This window comes from Ascaphus truei, chromosome 5 (assembly GCF_040206685.1).
Source record: "Ascaphus truei isolate aAscTru1 chromosome 5, aAscTru1.hap1, whole genome shotgun sequence".
NCBI classification, from domain to species: domain Eukaryota; kingdom Metazoa; phylum Chordata; class Amphibia; order Anura; family Ascaphidae; genus Ascaphus; species Ascaphus truei.
Window position 1 is genome coordinate 579,434 of NC_134487.1, and position 18,845 is coordinate 598,278.

The 18,845-nt window shown below is 52.2% G+C and overlaps 1 protein-coding gene across 4 annotated transcripts in view; it reads right to left on the reverse strand.

Moving 5' to 3' along the window:
* Nucleotides 1–18,845, reverse strand: part of TCAF2 (TRPM8 channel associated factor 2) — a 167,746-nt gene that overhangs the window by 52,631 nt on the left and 96,270 nt on the right. For all 4 annotated transcript variants that reach the window (XM_075599220.1, XM_075599222.1, XM_075599221.1 and 1 more), the window contains one exon: nucleotides 6,576–7,552. In XM_075599220.1, the coding sequence (XP_075455335.1) occupies nucleotides 6,576–7,552 (977 nt within the window). The remainder of the gene's footprint in view (nucleotides 1–6,575; nucleotides 7,553–18,845) is intronic.

Consider the following 18,845-nt stretch of genomic DNA (forward strand, 5'->3'; position numbering starts at 1 on the left):
ACCCATCTCTGCTTTGGAGACTATCTACATATGTAGCTCAGCCCTCTCTGACTGGGTTGGTTAGCTAAGCTATTTACCAGCCCCAAATCATGGAGACATTTATCAATACACATAAACATAGATAATAGTCTTATACGAAAAGTCTTATCTGTTAGCTGGGCTACTGTAGGGGAAGCTTCTCTGCTCTCTTGGAACCGCACCCTTGTGTGCACAGGAAATGTCAGGCTCCAGGTTATAATCTTGTCCCCTTTGTCTTGTGGTCAGCTTGTCCCTCAAGACATCTGTCCTTCCTTGGTTCAGCCCAGTTGTGGACTAAGGAATCTCTGCTCTGTCTCCTAGTTCAGCTCAGGTGTGAGCTAAGGAGTCTCTCTTCCTGTCTCAAAGGCAGGCTTTTTCTACCACCTGCAATCAGCCAGTTAATTGCCTACCAGCAGATAACCACCACACTGCTGGATTAGAGGCACATTTGTGAACAGGGATAAGTCCCCTGTTACATACCTCCCCTGTTTGTGGGAAGCTCAGTCTTACCACGGCGAAAGCCCATCCTTCCACTCTCATTCGAGATCTTTCTGTGACTTGAATGAGAGTGGATAGAGGAAGAGAACCCTCTGTCCCATTGGGATTGGAGCCCTTTCTCCAGTCCTCCCGAAGGTGCTTGAGATCAGCACTCCTCAGTCACTCGAGGAGGACTTTTTCCAAGTAAAGTCTTTTTACCGAGTGCGCGGTCATGAGATTTCCGTTGCGTCGGGCACTCCTCTTTTTGTAGACAAACTGTATGGCAACAGTTGTAGAGCAGTTAGGACTAGCCCTTAGAGTTTTCCGCTCTTGAAGCGGTCTTTCTGCACCTCCTCCACACAACAGAGTCACAAGTCCAGCTTCTTTGGGACTGAGTTGCGCCTCCACCTCCCTTTCCAGAGAACGTCCTATCTTTTCAGCTTCCTCAGCTAAGGATTCTTCTGGCTTTGATTCTGCACTCCTACCTCTGTTTGTTGCCTGTTGGGCAGCTGTAGGTTTGGCTAGTGCTTTCTTAGGTGGCTCAAACTTCGTAATCTTGTTTTGAAGGTGCGTGGAGTCCCCAACTCTCACTGTACCCTTGTCCTCACAGGCATTAGATACTGTGGGATACCGGTGCTTGGGCTGAGCCAATACCTTTTTCCGTATTGGAGGAATCTGTAAGTTACTGGTCTGCAGAGTCTCAATCTGTTTGAGTGCGTCTTGCAAGTCTCTTCTCAGGGAATTTATCTGCGCACTTTGGTTTCTCTGAGTCTGTATCAGTGTCTCCTTCATATTCTGGAGCTCTGTAATTTTTGTCGTCAAGGTTGCCGCTGCGTCTGTTTTCTCCTTGGTGTACTGACCCAAGGGAATGGAACAGTCTTTCTGTCTCTCCAGCTCTTGCTCAGGTTTCTGAGCCTTCTCACGCTCCCTCTCATACAGAGTCACCTGGTATCGAAGCTCCGCCTCCAATGATGCTCTGAAGACATGCAGCGTGGCCTTTAGCTCCTCATACTGCTCTGGGGGGACGTACTGGGTATTTAGACGTTCCTGCAGCGCTTGTACCTCTTTAGCAGCCTGCAGCTTTTCTTCCTGCAGCGTTTGCTGCTTCTCCTCAGCATACTGGAGGTGCGTACGCAGACCTTGCAGTTGGTTCTGCAGTCGGTGCTCTGCTTCAAACTTTTTATCTTCCAAAAGTTTATTTATTTCTTTAAGCTCATGCAGCTTTTCATTCTTTCCCTTGACGTGTTCTGTCAACTCAGAATTTTCTTTTTTTTAATCTTAAATTTTCTCTTTTTTCAGTCTCTGTACTATTCAGGGCCTCCTTGCAGTCCACCTTCCATTTTTGCACATCTGCTTGGAGGCGGGCTGTCTCCTGGCGTGAGACTTCCATCTCCAGGTTTAGGTTCTGAAGCTCCATCTGAGAGACTTTGAGATCTAAGTTAAGATGTATGATAGTTTTCTTTGAAATGTCCAGCTCCTCAGTGAGACTGTGAAGGTCCTTTCTGGAGACTTCCAGTTCTATGCGGCAGCTGTTGATCTCATGATGTGAGGTATCCAGTGCTCTGCGGAGTGTATGAACCTCCTTCTGAGATACGTCTACCTCTGTCCGGACACTGTTGACCTCCTGTTGTGAGGCATTCAGCTCTATGCGAAGAGTGTGCATCTCTTGCTGGAAGACTGTCATCTGCTTCAGTGCCCCCTCATACTTCCGCTTCAGCTTAGCCATCATTTTATCAGATTGGCTCTGCTTTTCATCCATGGCGGTAATAGTAGAGTTTGCAGTATCTAACTCAGTCTTGAGATCGTCCAATTCTGTCCTGGCCAAAGAGTACATTGTGAGCACATCTTTCTGTAGCTTCACGTTATTTTCCCGTAGCCGATCACAGTCACGCCTGGCAACCTTCAGGGCATCCCCAGGGCTGGTCAAGGGATTGTCACTCACCGGTTCCGGCTCCGCTTCCCTGGGATGGTTGGTTGAGGTTTTTTCACTATTAGCACCGGACAGACACTTCTTTGGGGTACACGACTTCTGCCTTGGGCCCTCTGGATATTCGGTCATCCGTGGGACGACTTCTCCATTTTCTCTAGGCTGCAGGGCATCTCGGTCCCCCTTTTCCTCCGCAAGATCTGCAGATGTGTCTGTTCCTTCCACGGTAAGTGAAGAACCACTTTTCTTTTTCTTTTTTCGCCTTTTTGTTTTGGATGACACCGTCCCCTCAGGGATACTGGGGTCTCCATCTTCATTTGAAATTTTAGCAGCGTCACTGGATCCACCTGGCTTTTCTTGCAACTGTAATAGCTGACGGAAATATTCGGTGATCCACTGCTCCCGCTCTCTCCCGCCGATCATATTCGTCATCATAGGGAGCGGTCTTTTCAGTTCGTACCGAGTTCAGGCACCCCCACCATTCTTGGGGTGTTTTGTGGGTGTGACTCGGTTTGGGTTCCCCATAAGAGATGTCTTCCTCCTCATTGGACTGGAAGGGCTACTCTTCCGTGGGGTAGGGTTCATTACAGGAACGCTGTATTTTGTCCTCCATTTTGGGGCTATCAGGTATATTTTTCTTCCTGACCTCAGGAGGCGCTTTTGCAGCTGTTGTCACTGTATTTGCTAGAACCCCAAATAGTTGTAGTCCTACAGGTGGGCATATTTTGCTTGTAGAGGTCGTAGCTCTCACAGGCCTCTCTGTAGACTTTTCCTTCCCTTTGGTAAGTTTTACAACATTAGCATTACTGTGCATGCATTCATTCTCACGTCTGAATAAGGCCTGAAGGGACACTGCTCTGTGTGGTGGGGTTCTTTACACCAGGAACAAATTTTCTTCCCTATTTTTACAGTCTGTATTTGATTTCAGATGGGTGGCCATTTTAAATTCCCAGGGTTCTATTTCTTTAAATACAATGCTTGCTAGCTGCCCATTTTCTGGCTTCAGCAAAGGCATTTGCTTTAAACCATTTACTTGCTATGTGCAATCCCTCCGCTTCAGCAACAGAATTTGGTTTTCTGCTTGAGTTCAGTAATTTTCAGTCTCATCTTTGGGTATTATGGCATTCACTCTTCACAGTTGGGTTGCCTGTTTTACTCCCAAGATACATAGGCAGACTTTTTTTTACTTGCAGAAAAAAAACATTCTTTGCAGTGGAATATTTCTTTCACTTCCGGCAGGGTGACTCAACACTCAGCAATTGGCTTTGGAATACCTTTTACACAGTTCAGCAATCCCTTTTTCCCCGGTAGGGCAATTTTACACTCAGCATTTGTTTGCTGAAAATTCCCCTGCTTCAGCACAGTCTTGCATCAATTTTCACACTTTTCTGCATATACTCCATTCACAGCTGGTAGTCCTATGCGGTGTGGCAACCTTTATTTGCAGAATCAGTACCGCTCGTGGGTCACCATCTGTATTCACTGCTTCAGCGAAACATTTGAAAACAACAAACGCCTATCCCTTTTAAGGGCTAACTCACTTCTTGAACCCTGACTATGGCTGTAAGGCAAAACCCCTATTTCAATGACCATATTACACTTTTTTGTGATAGGCAAATAAGGTTTACCTGCTTCAGCAGTCTCTCTCTCTCTCTCTCTCTCTCTCTCTCTTTCTCTCTCTCTCTCTCTCTCTCCTTTGTCTTGTGGTCAGCTTGTCGCTCAAGACATCTGTCCTTCCTTGGTTCAGCCCAGTTGTGGACTAAGGAATCTCTGCTCTGTCTTCTAGTTCAGCTCAGGTGTGAGCTAAGGAGTCTCTCTTCCTGTCTCAAAGGCAGGCTTTTTCTACCACCTGCAATCAGCCAGGTGTTGTTAGTTAATTGCCTACCAGCAGTTAACCACCACACTGCTGGATAAGTCCCCTGTTACAGATACATATCGAGTTTGGGATTTTGCTGTGTGGTTATGCATTTTGAGTTTGGGATTTTGCTATGTGGTTATGCATTTTGAGTTTGGGATTTTGCTATGTGGTTATGCATTTTGAGTTTGGGATTTTGCTATGTGGTTATGCATTTCGAGTTTGGGATTTTGCTGTGTGGTTATGAATTTCGAGTTTGGGATTTTGCTATCTGGTTATGCATATCGAGTTTGGGATTTCACTATATGATACTTATCGAATTTGGGGTTTTGCTGTGTGGCTATGCATTTCGAGTTTGGGATTTTGCTATGTGGTTATGAATTTCAAGTTTGGGATTTCACTATATGATACATATCGAATTTGGGATTTTGCTGTGGTTATGCATTTCGAGTTTGGGATTTTGCTATGTGGTTATGCCTTTCGAGTTTGGGATTTCGCTTTGTGGTGCATTACGAGTTTGGGGTTTTGCTGTGTGGTTATACATTTCGAGTTTGGGATTTTGCTATGTGGTTATGCATTTCGAGTTTGGTAATTTTGCTGTGTGGTTATGCATTTCGAGTTTGGGATTTCGCTGTGTGGTTATGCATTTCGAGTTTGGGATTTTGCTGTGTGGTTATGCATTTCGAGTTTGGGATTTTGCTGTGTGGTTATACATTTCGAGTTTGGGATTTTGCTATGTGGTTATGCATTTCGAGTTTGGGATTTTGCTATGTGGTTATGCATTTCGAGTTTGGGATTTTGCTGTGTGGTTATACATTTCGAGTTTGGGATTTTGCTATATGATACATTTCGAGTTTGGGATTTCGCTGTGTGGTTATGCCTTTCGAGTTTGGGATTTCGCTTTGTGGTGCATTACGAGTTTGGGGTTTTGCTGTGTGGTTATACATTTCGAGTTTGGGATTTTGCTATGTGGTTATGCATTTCGAGTTTGGGATTTTGCTGTGTGGTTATGCATTTCGAGTTTGGGATTTCGCTGTGTGGTTATGCATTTCGAGTTTGGGATTTCGCTGTGTGGTTATGCATTTCGAGTTTGGGATTTTGCTATGTGGTTATGCATTTCGAGTTTGGGATTTTACTATATGATACATATCGAGTTTGGGATTTTGCTGTGTGGTTATGCATTTCGAGTTTGGGATTTTGCTATGTGGTTATGCCTTTCGAGTTTGGGATTTTGCTGTGTGGTTATGCATTTCGAGTTTGGGATTTTGCTGTGTGGTTATGCATTTCGAGTTTGGGATTTTGCTATGTGGTTATGGATTTCGAGTTTGGGGTTTTGCTATGTGGTTATACATTTCGAGTTTGGGATTTTGCTATGTGGTTATGCTTTTCGAGTTTGGGATTTTGCTGTGTGGTTATGTATTTCAAGTTTGGGATTTTGCTTTGTGGTGCATTTCGAGTTTGGGATTTTGCTGTGTGGTTATGCATTTCAAGTTTGGGATTTTGCTTTGTGGTGCATTACGAGTTTGGGATTTCGCTTTGTGGTGCATTACGAGTTTGGGATTTTTCTGTGTTTGGTGCATTTCGAGTTTGGGATTTTGCTGTGTTGTGGTGCATTTAGATTTTGGGATTTCGTTATGTGGTTATGCATTTCTAACAGGAACTCAGTTCCAGCACAAAAAAAAAATGTTCCTGTAGTAGTAGTGAAGTGTTTGTATTGTTTGCGCAGTTCTGTTCCTTTCCTACGTTCCCAGTAGAGATGGGTAAACCTGTCAAAATCTGTTTTCGCAGATTTTTCCCTCTGGTTTTACTAAAATCCAATCCTCTAACGAAAATCCAAAATCGGATTTCAGATTCCTAATCCTTGAAATATGGCTTTTGTGAAAGGGGTTGTTGGGCCCTAATCCTGTTGGGCCTGACACCATCACCACATTCCAATCGTAAGGTACCTTTGACTTGCAAAGTCAGTATAGTTCTTATGGAAATCCTTTTAGGAAGTGTGCAGTGTGTCCCATTAAAATATACTTTGCAGATTTCATTAGCATATCTCCCAGGTACCTCAGGTGGGCTCATGTTTGAGTGTCATTAGCATATCTCCCAGGTACCTCAGGTGGGCTCATGTTTGAGTGTCATTAGCATATCTCCCAGGTACCTCAGGTGGGCTCCTGTTTGAGTGTCTCTCACTATGTTATTTGGAGGAATGTTTGAGGAGATATATATATATAAAACTTGAGACTAATAAAAAATGTCTCTCGTATCTTTGTCTCCCCCTCTCCCTATTTCCCCTACTTTAACACTTACCTGGATTTGTGGCATCGATCTGTACTGTCACAGAGGACTTGTCATGCAGGTAGGGATCATCGTTCCCCAGCTCACAGTCAAGACTCAGGCTGTGAACCTCGTGGGCCAGGCACAGGAACAGAGCCTCCTTGGACTTGCCGCACACAGGACCCTCTTGGCAGATATTTGGGATCCCGTATGTTTTTACCATCTCAACAAACTCCTTCTGCAGAGAGGACACAAGGGGGAAGTCCTGGCCTTGGAGCCTGAGGAAGGTGCAGGAGTCCTGTCTGAGCTTCTGCATCCAGGATCTCAGAGGAGGTTTTGAGTCTGCTCCGCTCTGCAGGTCACTCTGCAGCTGGCACAGAGCTCTGCGGAAGAGATAATAATTTTCGGCTCCCTCAGGGTCTGGCACCTTGTAGTTGCCTTGGGGGACAGTCCTGTCAAGGATACTGACCCCAAAATTGTTCAGGATCCTGTTTCCTGGGTAATGGGTCAACACCTCACAGTCCGGATTCTGATAAGACCAGTACCAGGCATGGCCAGCAATCAGCAGGCCGCCACCCTCTGCCACAAACTGCTGGATGACCTCTGCCTCATGGTCACTGTAGGAGTTGCAACAGTAAACGCTGAGCCCAGAGACTAGGTTTGACACCTCACGGGAAACACTCCCCTTCTGCAGGACATGAGACAGGTCTCTCAGGTTTTTGTGAATGCCGATCATGCCGTTTCTCCCCTGGTCCAGCCATGACATGGCGTTTAGAATGAAGGCTTTGAGCTGCGGTGATGAGAGGTGACCTTCATGTGCCCCCACAACTACACGCCCATTGCCATAATGCGCAGCAGCCAAGAAACATTGATTAGAATCACTGAGTCCGACTGGAAATGCCAGAGCCCCATGGACCAGCAGCTCGGAAGGGACACTCCTCCCGCTGATGTCCAGATATGACACGCCCTGCAGAAGATGCTTCAAATCTGCTGAGTGGTCCACAGTGTGTCTGAGGAGAGAGCAGGACACGGGGACACTGAGCCACAAACACTGCATGTGAGGAGAGAGCAGGACACTGGGACACTGAGCAAAGCCACAAATACTGCATTTGAGGAGAGAGCAGGACACGGGGACACTGAGCCACAAACACTGCATGTGAGGAGAGAGCAGGACACGGGGACACTGAGCCACAAACACAGTGTGTGAGGAGAGAGCAGGACACTGGGATACTGAGCAAAGCCACAAATACTGCGTGTGAGGAGAGAGCAGGACATGGGGACACTGAGCCACAAACACTGCATGTGAGGAGAGAGCAGGACACGGGGACACTGAGCCACAAACAAAGTGTGTGAGGAGAGAGCAGGACACGGGGACACTGAGCAAAGCCACAAATACTGTGTGAGAGGAGAGAGCAGGACAAGGGGACACTGAGCCACAAACACTGTGTGTGAGGAGAGAGCAGGACACGGGGACACTGAGCCACAAACACTGTGTGTGAGGAGAGAGCAGGACACGGGGACACTGAGCAAAGCCACAAATACTGTGTGAGAGGAGAGAGCATGACACGGGGACACTGAGCCACAAACACTGTGTGTGAGGAGAGAGCAGGACACGGGGACACTGAGCAAAGCCACAAATACTGTGTGTGAGGAGAGAGCAGGACACGGGGACACTGAGCCACAAACACTGTGTGTGAGAGAGAGCAAGACACGGTGACACTGAGCAAAGCCACAAATACTGTGTGAGAGGAGAGAGCAGGACACGGGGACACTGAGCAAAGCCCCAAATACTGTGTGAGAGGAGAGACCAGGACACGGGGACACTGAGCCACAAACAATGCGTGTGAGGAGAGAGCAGGACACGGGGACACTGAGACACAAAAACTGCGTGTGAGGAGAGAGCAGGACACAGGGACACTGAGCCACAAACATGTGTGTGAGGAGAGAGCAGGACACAGGGACACTGAGCCACAAACCTTGCGTGTGAGGAGAGAGCAGGACACAGGGAAACTGAGCCACAAACACTGCGTGTGAGGAGAGAGCAGGACACGGGGACACTGAGACACAAACACTGCGTGTGAGGAGAGAGCAGGACACAGGTACACTGAGCCACAAACATGTGTGTGAGGAGAGTGCAGGACACGGGGACACTGAGCCACAAACCTTGCGTGTGAGGAGAGAGCAGGACACAGGGAAACTGAGCCACAAACACTGCGTGTGAGGAGAGAGCAGGACACGGGGACACTGAGCAAAGCCACAAACACTGTGTGTGAGGAGAGAGCAGGACACGGGGACACTAAGCCACAAACACTGCATGTGAGGAGAGAGCAGGACACGGGGACACTGAGCCACAAACACTGCGTGTGAGGAGAGAGCAGGACACAGGGACACTGAGCCACAAACACTGCGTCTGAGGAGAGAGCAGGACATGGGGACACTGAGCCACAAACACTGCGTCTGAGGAGAGAGCAGGACACGGGGACACTGAGCCACAAACACTGTGTGTGAGGAGAGAGCAGGACACGGGGACACTGAGCCACAAACACTGCGTGTGAGGAGAGAGCAGGACACGGGGACACTGAGCAAAGCCACAAACACTATGTGTGAGGAGAGAGCAGGACACGGGGACACTGAGCCACAAACACTGCGTGTGAGGAGAGAGCAGGACACGGGGACAATGAGCCACAAACACTGTGTGTGAGGAGAGAGCAGGACACGGGGACACTGAGCAAAGCACAAACATTGTGTGTGAGGAGAAAGCAGGACACGGGGACACTGAGCCACAAACACTGTGTGTGAGACGAGACCAGGACACGGGGACACTGAGCCACAAACACTGCGTGTGAGGAGAGAGAAGGACACGGGGACACTGAGCAAAGCCACAAAAAATGCGTGTGAGGAGAGAGCAGCACACAGGGACACTGAGCCACAAACACTGCATGTGAGGAGAGAGCAGGACACAGGGACACTGAGCAAAGCCACAAACACTGCGTGTGGGGAGAGACCAGGACATGGAGACACTGAGCCACAAACACTGTGTGTGAGGTGAGAGCAGGACACGGGGACACTGAGCCACAAACACTGAGTGTCAGGAGAGAGCAGGACACGGGGACACTGAGCCACAAACACTGCGTGTGAGGAGAGAGCAGGACACGGGGACACTGAGCAAAGCCACAAACACTGCGTGTGGGGAGAGAGCAGGACATGGAGACACTGAGCCACAAACACTGTGTGTGAGGCGAGAGCAGGACACGGGGACACTGAGCCACAAACACTGAGTGTCAGGAGAGAGCAGGACACGGGGACACTGAGCCACAAACACTGCGTGTGAGGAGAGAGCAGGACACGGGGACACTGAGCAAAGCCACAAACACTGCGTGTTGGGAGAGAGCAGGACATGGAGACACTGAGCCACAAACACTGTGTGTGAGGAGAGAGCAGGACACGGGGACACTGAGCCAGAAACACTGCGTGTGAGGAGAGAGCAGGACACGGGGACACTGAGCCACAAACACTGTGTGTGAGGAGGGAGCAGGACACGAGAACACTGAGCCACAAACACTGTGTGTGAGGAGGGAGCAGGACACGGGGACACTGAGCCACAAACACTGTGTCTGAGGAGAGAGCAGGACACGGGGACACTGAGCCACAAACACTGTGTGAGGAGAGAGCAGGACACAGGGACACTGAGCCACAAACACTGCGTGTGAGGAGGGAGCAGGACACAGGGACACTGAGCCACAAACACTGTGTGTGAGGAGAGAGCAGGACATGGAGACACTGAGCCACAAACACTGCGTGTGAGGAGAGAGCAGGACACGGGGACACTGAGCCACAAACACTGCGTGTGAGGAGAGAGCAGGACACGGGGACACTGAGCAAAGCCACAAACACTGTGTGTGAGGAGAGAGCATGACACGGGGACACTGAGCCACAAACACTGTGTGAGGAGAGAGCAGGACACAGGGACACTGAGCCACAAACACTGCGTGTGAGGAGGGAGCAGGACACAGGGACACTGAGCCACAAACACTGTGTGTGAGGAGAGAGCAGGACATGGAGACACTGAGCCACAAACACTGCGTGTGAGGAGAGAGCAGGACACGGGGACACTGAGCCACAAACACTGCGTGTGAGGAGAGAGCAGGACACGGGGACACTGAGCAAAGCCACAAACACTGTGTGTGAGGAGAGAGCATGACACGGGGACACTGAGCCACAAACACTGCGTGTGAGGAGAGAGCAGGACACGGGGACACTGAGCAAAGCCACAAACACTGCGTGTGAGGAGAGAGCATGACACGGGGACACTGAGCCACAAACACTGTGTGTGAGGAGAGAGCAGGACACAGGGACACTGAGCCACAAATACTGTGTGTGAGGAGAGAGCAGGACACGGGGACACTGAGCCACAAACACTTCGTGTGAGGAGAGAGCAGGACACGGGGACACTGAGCCACAAACACTGTGTGTGAGGAGAGAGTAGGACATGGGGACACTGAGCCACAAACACTGCATGTGAGGAGAGAGCAGGACACGGGGACACTGAGCCACAAACACTGCGTGTGAGGAGAGAGCAGGACACAGGGACACTGAGCCACAAACACTGTGTGTGAGGAGAGAGCAGGACACGGGGACACTGAGCCACAAACACTGTGTGTGAGATGAGACCAGGACACGGGGACACTGAGCCACAAACACTGCGTGTGAGGAGAGAGAAGGACACGGGGACACTGAGCAAAGCCACAAAAACTGCGTGTAAGGAGAGAGCAGGACACAGGGACACTGAGCCACAAACACTGCATGTGAGGAGAGAGCAGGACACAGGGACACTGAGCAAAGCCACAAACACTGCGTGTGGGGAGAGACCAGGACATGGAGACACTGAGCCACAAACACTGTGTGTGAGGTGAGAGCAGGACACGGGGACACTGAGCCACAAACACTGAGTGTCAGGAGAGAGCAGGACACGGGGACACTGAGCCACAAACACTGTGTGTGAGGCGAGAGCAGGACACGGGGACACTGAGCCACAAACACTGAGTGTCAGGAGAGAGCAGGACACGGGGACACTGAGCCACAAACACTGCGTGTGAGGAGAGAGCAGGACACGGGGACACTGAGCAAAGCCACAAACACTGCGTGTTGGGAGAGAGCAGGACATGGAGACACTGAGCCACAAACACTGTGTGTGAGGAGAGAGCAGGACACGGGGACACTGAGCCAGAAACACTGCGTGTGAGGAGAGAGCAGGACACGGGGACACTGAGCCACAAACACTGTGTGTGAGGAGGGAGCAGGACACGAGAACACTGAGCCACAAACACTGTGTGTGAGGAGGGAGCAGGACACGGGGACACTGAGCCACAAACACTGTGTCTGAGGAGAGAGCAGGACACGGGGACACTGAGCCACAAACACTGTGTGAGGAGAGAGCAGGACACAGGGACACTGAGCCACAAACACTGCGTGTGAGGAGGGAGCAGGACACAGGGACACTGAGCCACAAACACTGTGTGTGAGGAGAGAGAAGGACATGGAGACACTGAGCCACAAACACTGCGTGTGAGGAGAGAGCAGGACACGGGGATACTGAGCCACAAACACTGCGTGTGAGGAGAGAGCAGGACACGGGGACACTGAGCAAAGCCACAAACACTGTGTGTGAGGAGAGAGCAGGACACGGGGACACTGAGCAAAGCCACAAACACTGCGTGTGAGGAGAGAGCAGGACACGGGGACACTGAGCCACAAACACTGTTTGTGAGGAGAGAGCAGGACACAGGGACACTGAGCCACAAATACTGTGTGTGAGGAGAGAGCAGGACACGGGAACACTGAGCCACAAACACTTCGTGTGAGGAGAGAGCAGGACACGGGGACACTGAGCCACAAACACTGTGTGTGAGGAGAGAGTAGGACATGGCGACACTGAGCCACAAACACTGCATGTGAGGAGAGAGCAGGACACGGGGACACTGAGCCACAAACACTGCGTGTGAGGAGAGAGCAGGACACAGGGACACTGAGCCACAAACACTGTGTGTGAGGAGAGAGCAGGACACGGGGACACTGAGCCACAAACACTCTGTGTGAGGAGAGAGCAGGACACGGGGACACTGAGCCACAAACACTGCGTGTGAGGAGAGAGCAGGACATGGGGACACTGAGCCACAAACACTGCATGTGAGGAGAGAGCAGGACACAGGGACACTGAGCCACAAACACTGTGTGTGAGGAGAGAGCAGGACACGGGGACACTGAGCCACAAACACTGTGTGTGAGGAGAGAGCAGGACACAGGGACACTGAGCCACAAACACTGCATGTGAGGAGAGAGCAGGACACGGGGACACTGAGCCACAAACACTGCGTGTGAGGAGAGAGCAGGACACGGGGACACTGAGCCACAAATACTGTGTGTGAGGAGAGAGCAGGACACGGGGACACTGAGCCACAAATACTGCGTGTGAGGAGAGAGCAGGACACGGGGACACTGAGCCACAAACACTGTGTGTGAGGAGGGAGCAGGACACGGGGACTCTGAGCCACAAACACTGCGTGTGAGGAGAGAGCAGGACACGGGGACACTGAGCCACAAACACTGCGTGTGAGGAGAGAGCAGGAGAAGGGGACACTGAGCCACAAACACAGCGTGTGAGGAGAGAGCAGGACACGGGGACACTGAGCCACAAACAATGTGTGTGAGGCGAGAGCAGGACACGGGGACACTGAGCAAAGCCACAAAAACTGCGTGTGAGGAGAGAGCAGGACACGGGGACACTGAGCCACAAACACTGCATGTGAGGAGAGAGCAGGACACAGGGACACTGAGCAAAGCCACAAACACTGCGTATGGGGAGAGAGCAGGACATTGAGACACTGAGCCACTAACACTGTGTGTGAGGTGAGAGCAGGACACGGGGACACTGAGCCACAAACACTGAGTGTCAGGAGAGAGCAGGACACGGGGACACTGAGCCACAAACACTGCGTGTGAGGAGAGAGCAGGACACAGGGACACTGAGCCACAAACACTGCGTGTGAGGAGAGAGCAGGACACGGGGACACTGAGCAAAGCCACAAACACTGCGTGTGGGGAGAGAGCAGGACATGGAGACACTGAGCCACAAACACTGTGTGTGAGGCGAGAGCAGGACACGGGGACACTGAGCCACAAACACTGAGTGTCAGGAGAGAGCAGGACACGGGGACACTGAGCCACAAACACTGTGTGTGAGGAGGGAGCAGGACACGGGGACACTGAGCCACAAACACTGTGTCTGAGGAGAGAGCAGGATACGGGGACACTGAACAAAGCCACAAACACTGCGTGTGAGGAGAGAGCAGGACACGGGGACACTGAGCCACAAACACTGTGTGAGGAGAGAGCAGGACACAGGGACACTGAGCCACAAACACTGCGTGTGAGGAGGGAGCAGGACACAGGGACACTGAGCCACAAACACTGTGTGTGAGGAGAGAGCAGGACATGGAGACACTGAGCCACAAACACTGCGTGTGAGGAGAGAGCAGGACACGGTGACACTGAGCCACAAACACTGCGTGTGAGGAGAGAGCAGGACACGGGGACACTGAGCAAAGCCACAAACACTGTGTGTGAGGAGAGAGCAGGACACGGGGACACTGAGCAAAGCCACAAACACTGCGTGTGAGGAGAGAGCAGGACACGGGGACACTGAGCCACAAACACTGTGTGTGAGGAGAGAGCAGGACACAGGGACACTGAGCCACAAATACTGTGTGTGAGGAGAGAGCAGGACACGGGGACACTGAGCCACAAACACTTCGTGTGAGGAGAGAGCAGGACACGGGGACACTGAGCCACAAACACTGTGTGTGAGGAGAGAGTAGGACATGGGGACACTGAGCCACAAACACTGCATGTGAGGAGAGAGCAGGACACGGGGACACTGAGCCACAAACACTGCATGTGAGGAGAGAGCAGGACACAGGGACACTGAGCCACAAACACTGTGTGTGAGGAGAGAGCAGGACACGGGGACACTGAGCCACAAACACTCTGTGTGAGGAGAGAGCAGGACACGGGGACACTGAGCCACAAACACTGCGTGTGAGGAGAGAGCAGGACACGGGGACACTGAGCCACAAACACTGCATGTGAGGAGAGAGCAGGACACGGGGACACTGAGCCACCAACACTGCGTGTGAGGAGAGAGCAGGACACAGGGACACTGAGCCACAAACACTGTGTGTGAGGAGAGAGCAGGACACGGGGACACTGAGCCACAAACACTGTGTGTGAGGAGAGAGCAGGACACAGGGACACTGAGCCACAAACACTGCTTGTGAGGAGAGAGCAGGACACGGGGACACTGAGCCACAAACACTGCGTGTGAGGAGAGAGCAGGACACAGGGACACTGAGCCACAAATACTGTGTGTGAGGAGAGAGCAGGACACGGGGACACTGAGCCACAAATACTGCGTGTGAGGAGAGAGCAGGACACGGGGACACTGAGCCACAAACACTGTGTGTGAGGAGGGAGCAGGACACGGGGACTCTGAGCCACAAACACTGCGTGTGAGGAGAGAGCAGGACACGGGGACACTGAGCCACAAACACTGCGTGTGAGGAGAGAGCAGGACACGGGGACACTGAGCCACAAACACAGCGTGTGAGGAGAGAGCAGGACACGGGGACACTGAGCCACAAACACTGCATGTGAGGAGAGAGCAGGACACAGGGACACTGAGCAAAGCCACAAACACTGCGTATGGGGAGAGAGCAGGACATTGAGACACTGAGCCACTAACACTGTGTGTGAGGTGAGAGCAGGACACGGGGACACTGAGCCACAAACACTGAGTGTCAGGAGAGAGCAGGACACGGGGACACTGAGCCACAAACACTGCGTGTGAGGAGAGAGCAGGACACAGGGACACTGAGCCACAAACACTGCGTGTGAGGAGAGAGCAGGACACGGGGACACTGAGCAAAGCCACAAACACTGCGTGTGGGGAGAGAGCAGGACATGGAGACACTGAGCCACAAACACTGTGTGTGAGGCGAGAGCAGGACACGGGGACACTGAGCCACAAACACTGAGTGTCAGGAGAGAGCAGGACACGGGGACACTGAGCCACAAACACTGCGTGTGAGGAGAGAGCAGGACACGGGGACACTGAGCAAAGCCACAAACACTGCGTGTTGGGAGAGAGCAGGACATGGAGACACTGAGCCACAAACACTGTGTGTGAGGAGAGAGCAGGACACGGGGACACTGAGCCACAAACACTGCGTGTGAGGAGAGAGCAGGACACGGGGACACTGAGCCACAAACACTGTGTGTGAGGAGGGAGCAGGACACGAGAACACTGAGCCACAAACACTGTGTGTGAGGAGGGAGCAGGACACGGGGACACTGAGCCACAAACACTGTGTCTGAGGAGAGAGCAGGATACGGGGACACTGAACAAAGCCACAAACACTGCGTGTGAGGAGAGAGCAGGACACGGGGACACTGAGCCACAAACACTGTGTGAGGAGAGAGCAGGACACAGGGACACTGAGCCACAAACACTGCGTGTGAGGAGGGAGCAGGACACAGGGACACTGAGCCACAAACACTGTGTGTGAGGAGAGAGCAGGACATGGAGACACTGAGCCACAAACACTGCGTGTGAGGAGAGAGCAGGACACGGTGACACTGAGCCACAAACACTGCGTGTGAGGAGAGAGCAGGACACGGGGACACTGAGCAAAGCCACAAACACTGTGTGTGAGGAGAGAGCAGGACACGGGGACACAGAGCAAAGCCACAAACACTGCGTGTGAGGAGAGAGCAGGACACGGGGACACTGAGCCACAAACACTGTGTGTGAGGAGAGAGCAGGACACAGGGACACTGAGCCACAAATACTGTGTGTGAGGAGAGAGCAGGACACGGGGACACTGAGCCACAAACACTTTGTGTGAGGAGAGAGCAGGACACGGGGACACTGAGCCACAAACACTGTGTGTGAGGAGAGAGTAGGACATGGGGACACTGAGTCACAAACACTGTGTGTGAGGAGAGCAGGACACGGGGACACTGAGCCACAAACACTGCATGTGAGGAGAGAGCAGGACACGGGGACACTGAGCCACAAACACTGCGTGTGAGGAGAGAGCAGGACACAGGGACACTGAGCCACAAACACTGTGTGTGAGGAGAGAGCAGGACACGGGGACACTGAGCCACAAACAATCTGTGTGAGGAGAGAGCAGGACACGGGGACACTGAGCCACAAACACTGCGTGTGAGGAGAGAGCAGGACACGGGGACACTGAGCCACAAACACTGCATGTGAGGAGAGAGCAGGACACGGGGACACTGAGCCACAAACACTGCGTGTGAGGAGAGAGCAGGACACAGGGACACTGAGCCACAAACTCTGTGTGTGAGGAGAGAGCAGGACACGGGGACACTGAGCCACAAACACTGTGTGTGAGGAGAGAGCAGGACACAGGGACACTGAGTCACAAACACTGCATGTGAGGAGAGAGCAGGACACGGGGACACTGAGCCACAAACACTGCGTGTGAGGAGAGAGCAGGACACGGGGACACTGAGCCACAAATACTTTGTGTGAGGAGAGAGCAGGACACAGGGACACTGAGCCACAAATACTGCGTGTGAGGAGAGAGCAGGACACGGGGACACTGAGCCACAAACACTGTGTGTGAGGAGGGAGCAGGACACGGGGACTCTGAGCCACAAACACTGCGTGTGAGGAGAGAGCAGGACACGGGGACACTGAGCCACAAACACTGTGTGTGAGGAGGGAGCAGGACACAGGGACACTGAGCCACAAATACTGTGTGTGAGGCGAGAGCAGGACACGGGGACACTGAGCAAAGCCACAAACACTGCGTGTGAGGAGAGAGCAGGACACGGGGACACTGAGCCACAAACACTGCGTGTGAGGAGAGAGCAGGACACGGGGACACTGAGCCACAAACAATGTGTGTGAGGCGAGAGCAGGACACGGGGACACTGAGCAAAGCCACAAACACTGCATGTGAGTAGAGAGCAGGACACAGGGACACTGAGCCACAAACACTGTGTGAGGAGGGAGCAGGACACGGGGACACTGAGCCACAAACACTGCGTGTGAGGAGAGAGCAGGACACGGGGACACTGAGCCACAAACACTGTGTGTGAGGAGAGAGCAGGACACAGGGACACTGAGCCACAAATACTGTGTGTGAGGAGAGAGCAGGACACGGGGACACTGAGCCACAAACACTGTGTGTGAGCAGAGAGCAGGACACGGGGACACTGAGCAAAGCCACAAATACTGTGTGAGAGGAGAGAGCATGACACGGGGACACTGAGCCACAAACACTGTGTGTGAGGAGAAAGCAGGACACAGGGACACTGAGCAAAGCCACAAATACTGTGTGTGAGGAGAGAGCAGGACACGGGGACACTGAGCCACAAACACTGTGTGTGAGGAGAGAGCAGGACACGGGGACACTGAGCAAAGCCACAAATACTGTGTGTGAGGAGAGAGCAGGACACGGGGACACTGAGCCACAAACACTGTGTGTGAGAGAGAGCAAGACACAGTGACACTGAGCAAAGCCACAAATACTGTGTGAGAGGAGAGAGCAGGACACGGGGACACTGAGCAAAGCCACAAATACTGTGTGAGAGGAGAGAGCAGGACACGGGGACACTGACCCACAAACACTGCGTGTGAGGAGAGAGCAGGACACGGGGACACTGAGCCACAAATACTGTGTGTGAGGAGAGAGCAGGACACAGGGACACTGAGCCACAAATACTGCGTGTGAGGAGAGAGCAGGACACGGGGACACTGAGCCACAAACACTGTGTGTGAGGAGGGAGCAGGACACGGGGACTCTGAGCCACAAACACTGCGTGTGAGGAGAGAGCAGGACACGGGGACACTGAGCCACAAACACTGTGTGTGAGGAGGGAGCAGGACACAGGGAAACTGAGCCACAAACACTGCGTGTGAAGAGAGAGCAGGACACGGGGACACTGAGCAAAGTCACAAACACTGTGTGTGAGGAGAGAGCAGGACACGGGGACACTAAGCCACAAACACTGCGTGTGAGGAGAGAGCAGGACACGGGGACACTGAGCCACAAACACTGCGTGTGAGGAGAGAGAAGGACACGGGGACACTGAGCAAAGCCACAAAAACTGCGTGTGAGGAGAGAGCAGGACACGGGGACACTGAGCCACAAACACTGCATGTGAGGAGAGAGCAGGACACAGGGACACTGAGCAAAGCCACAAACACTGCGT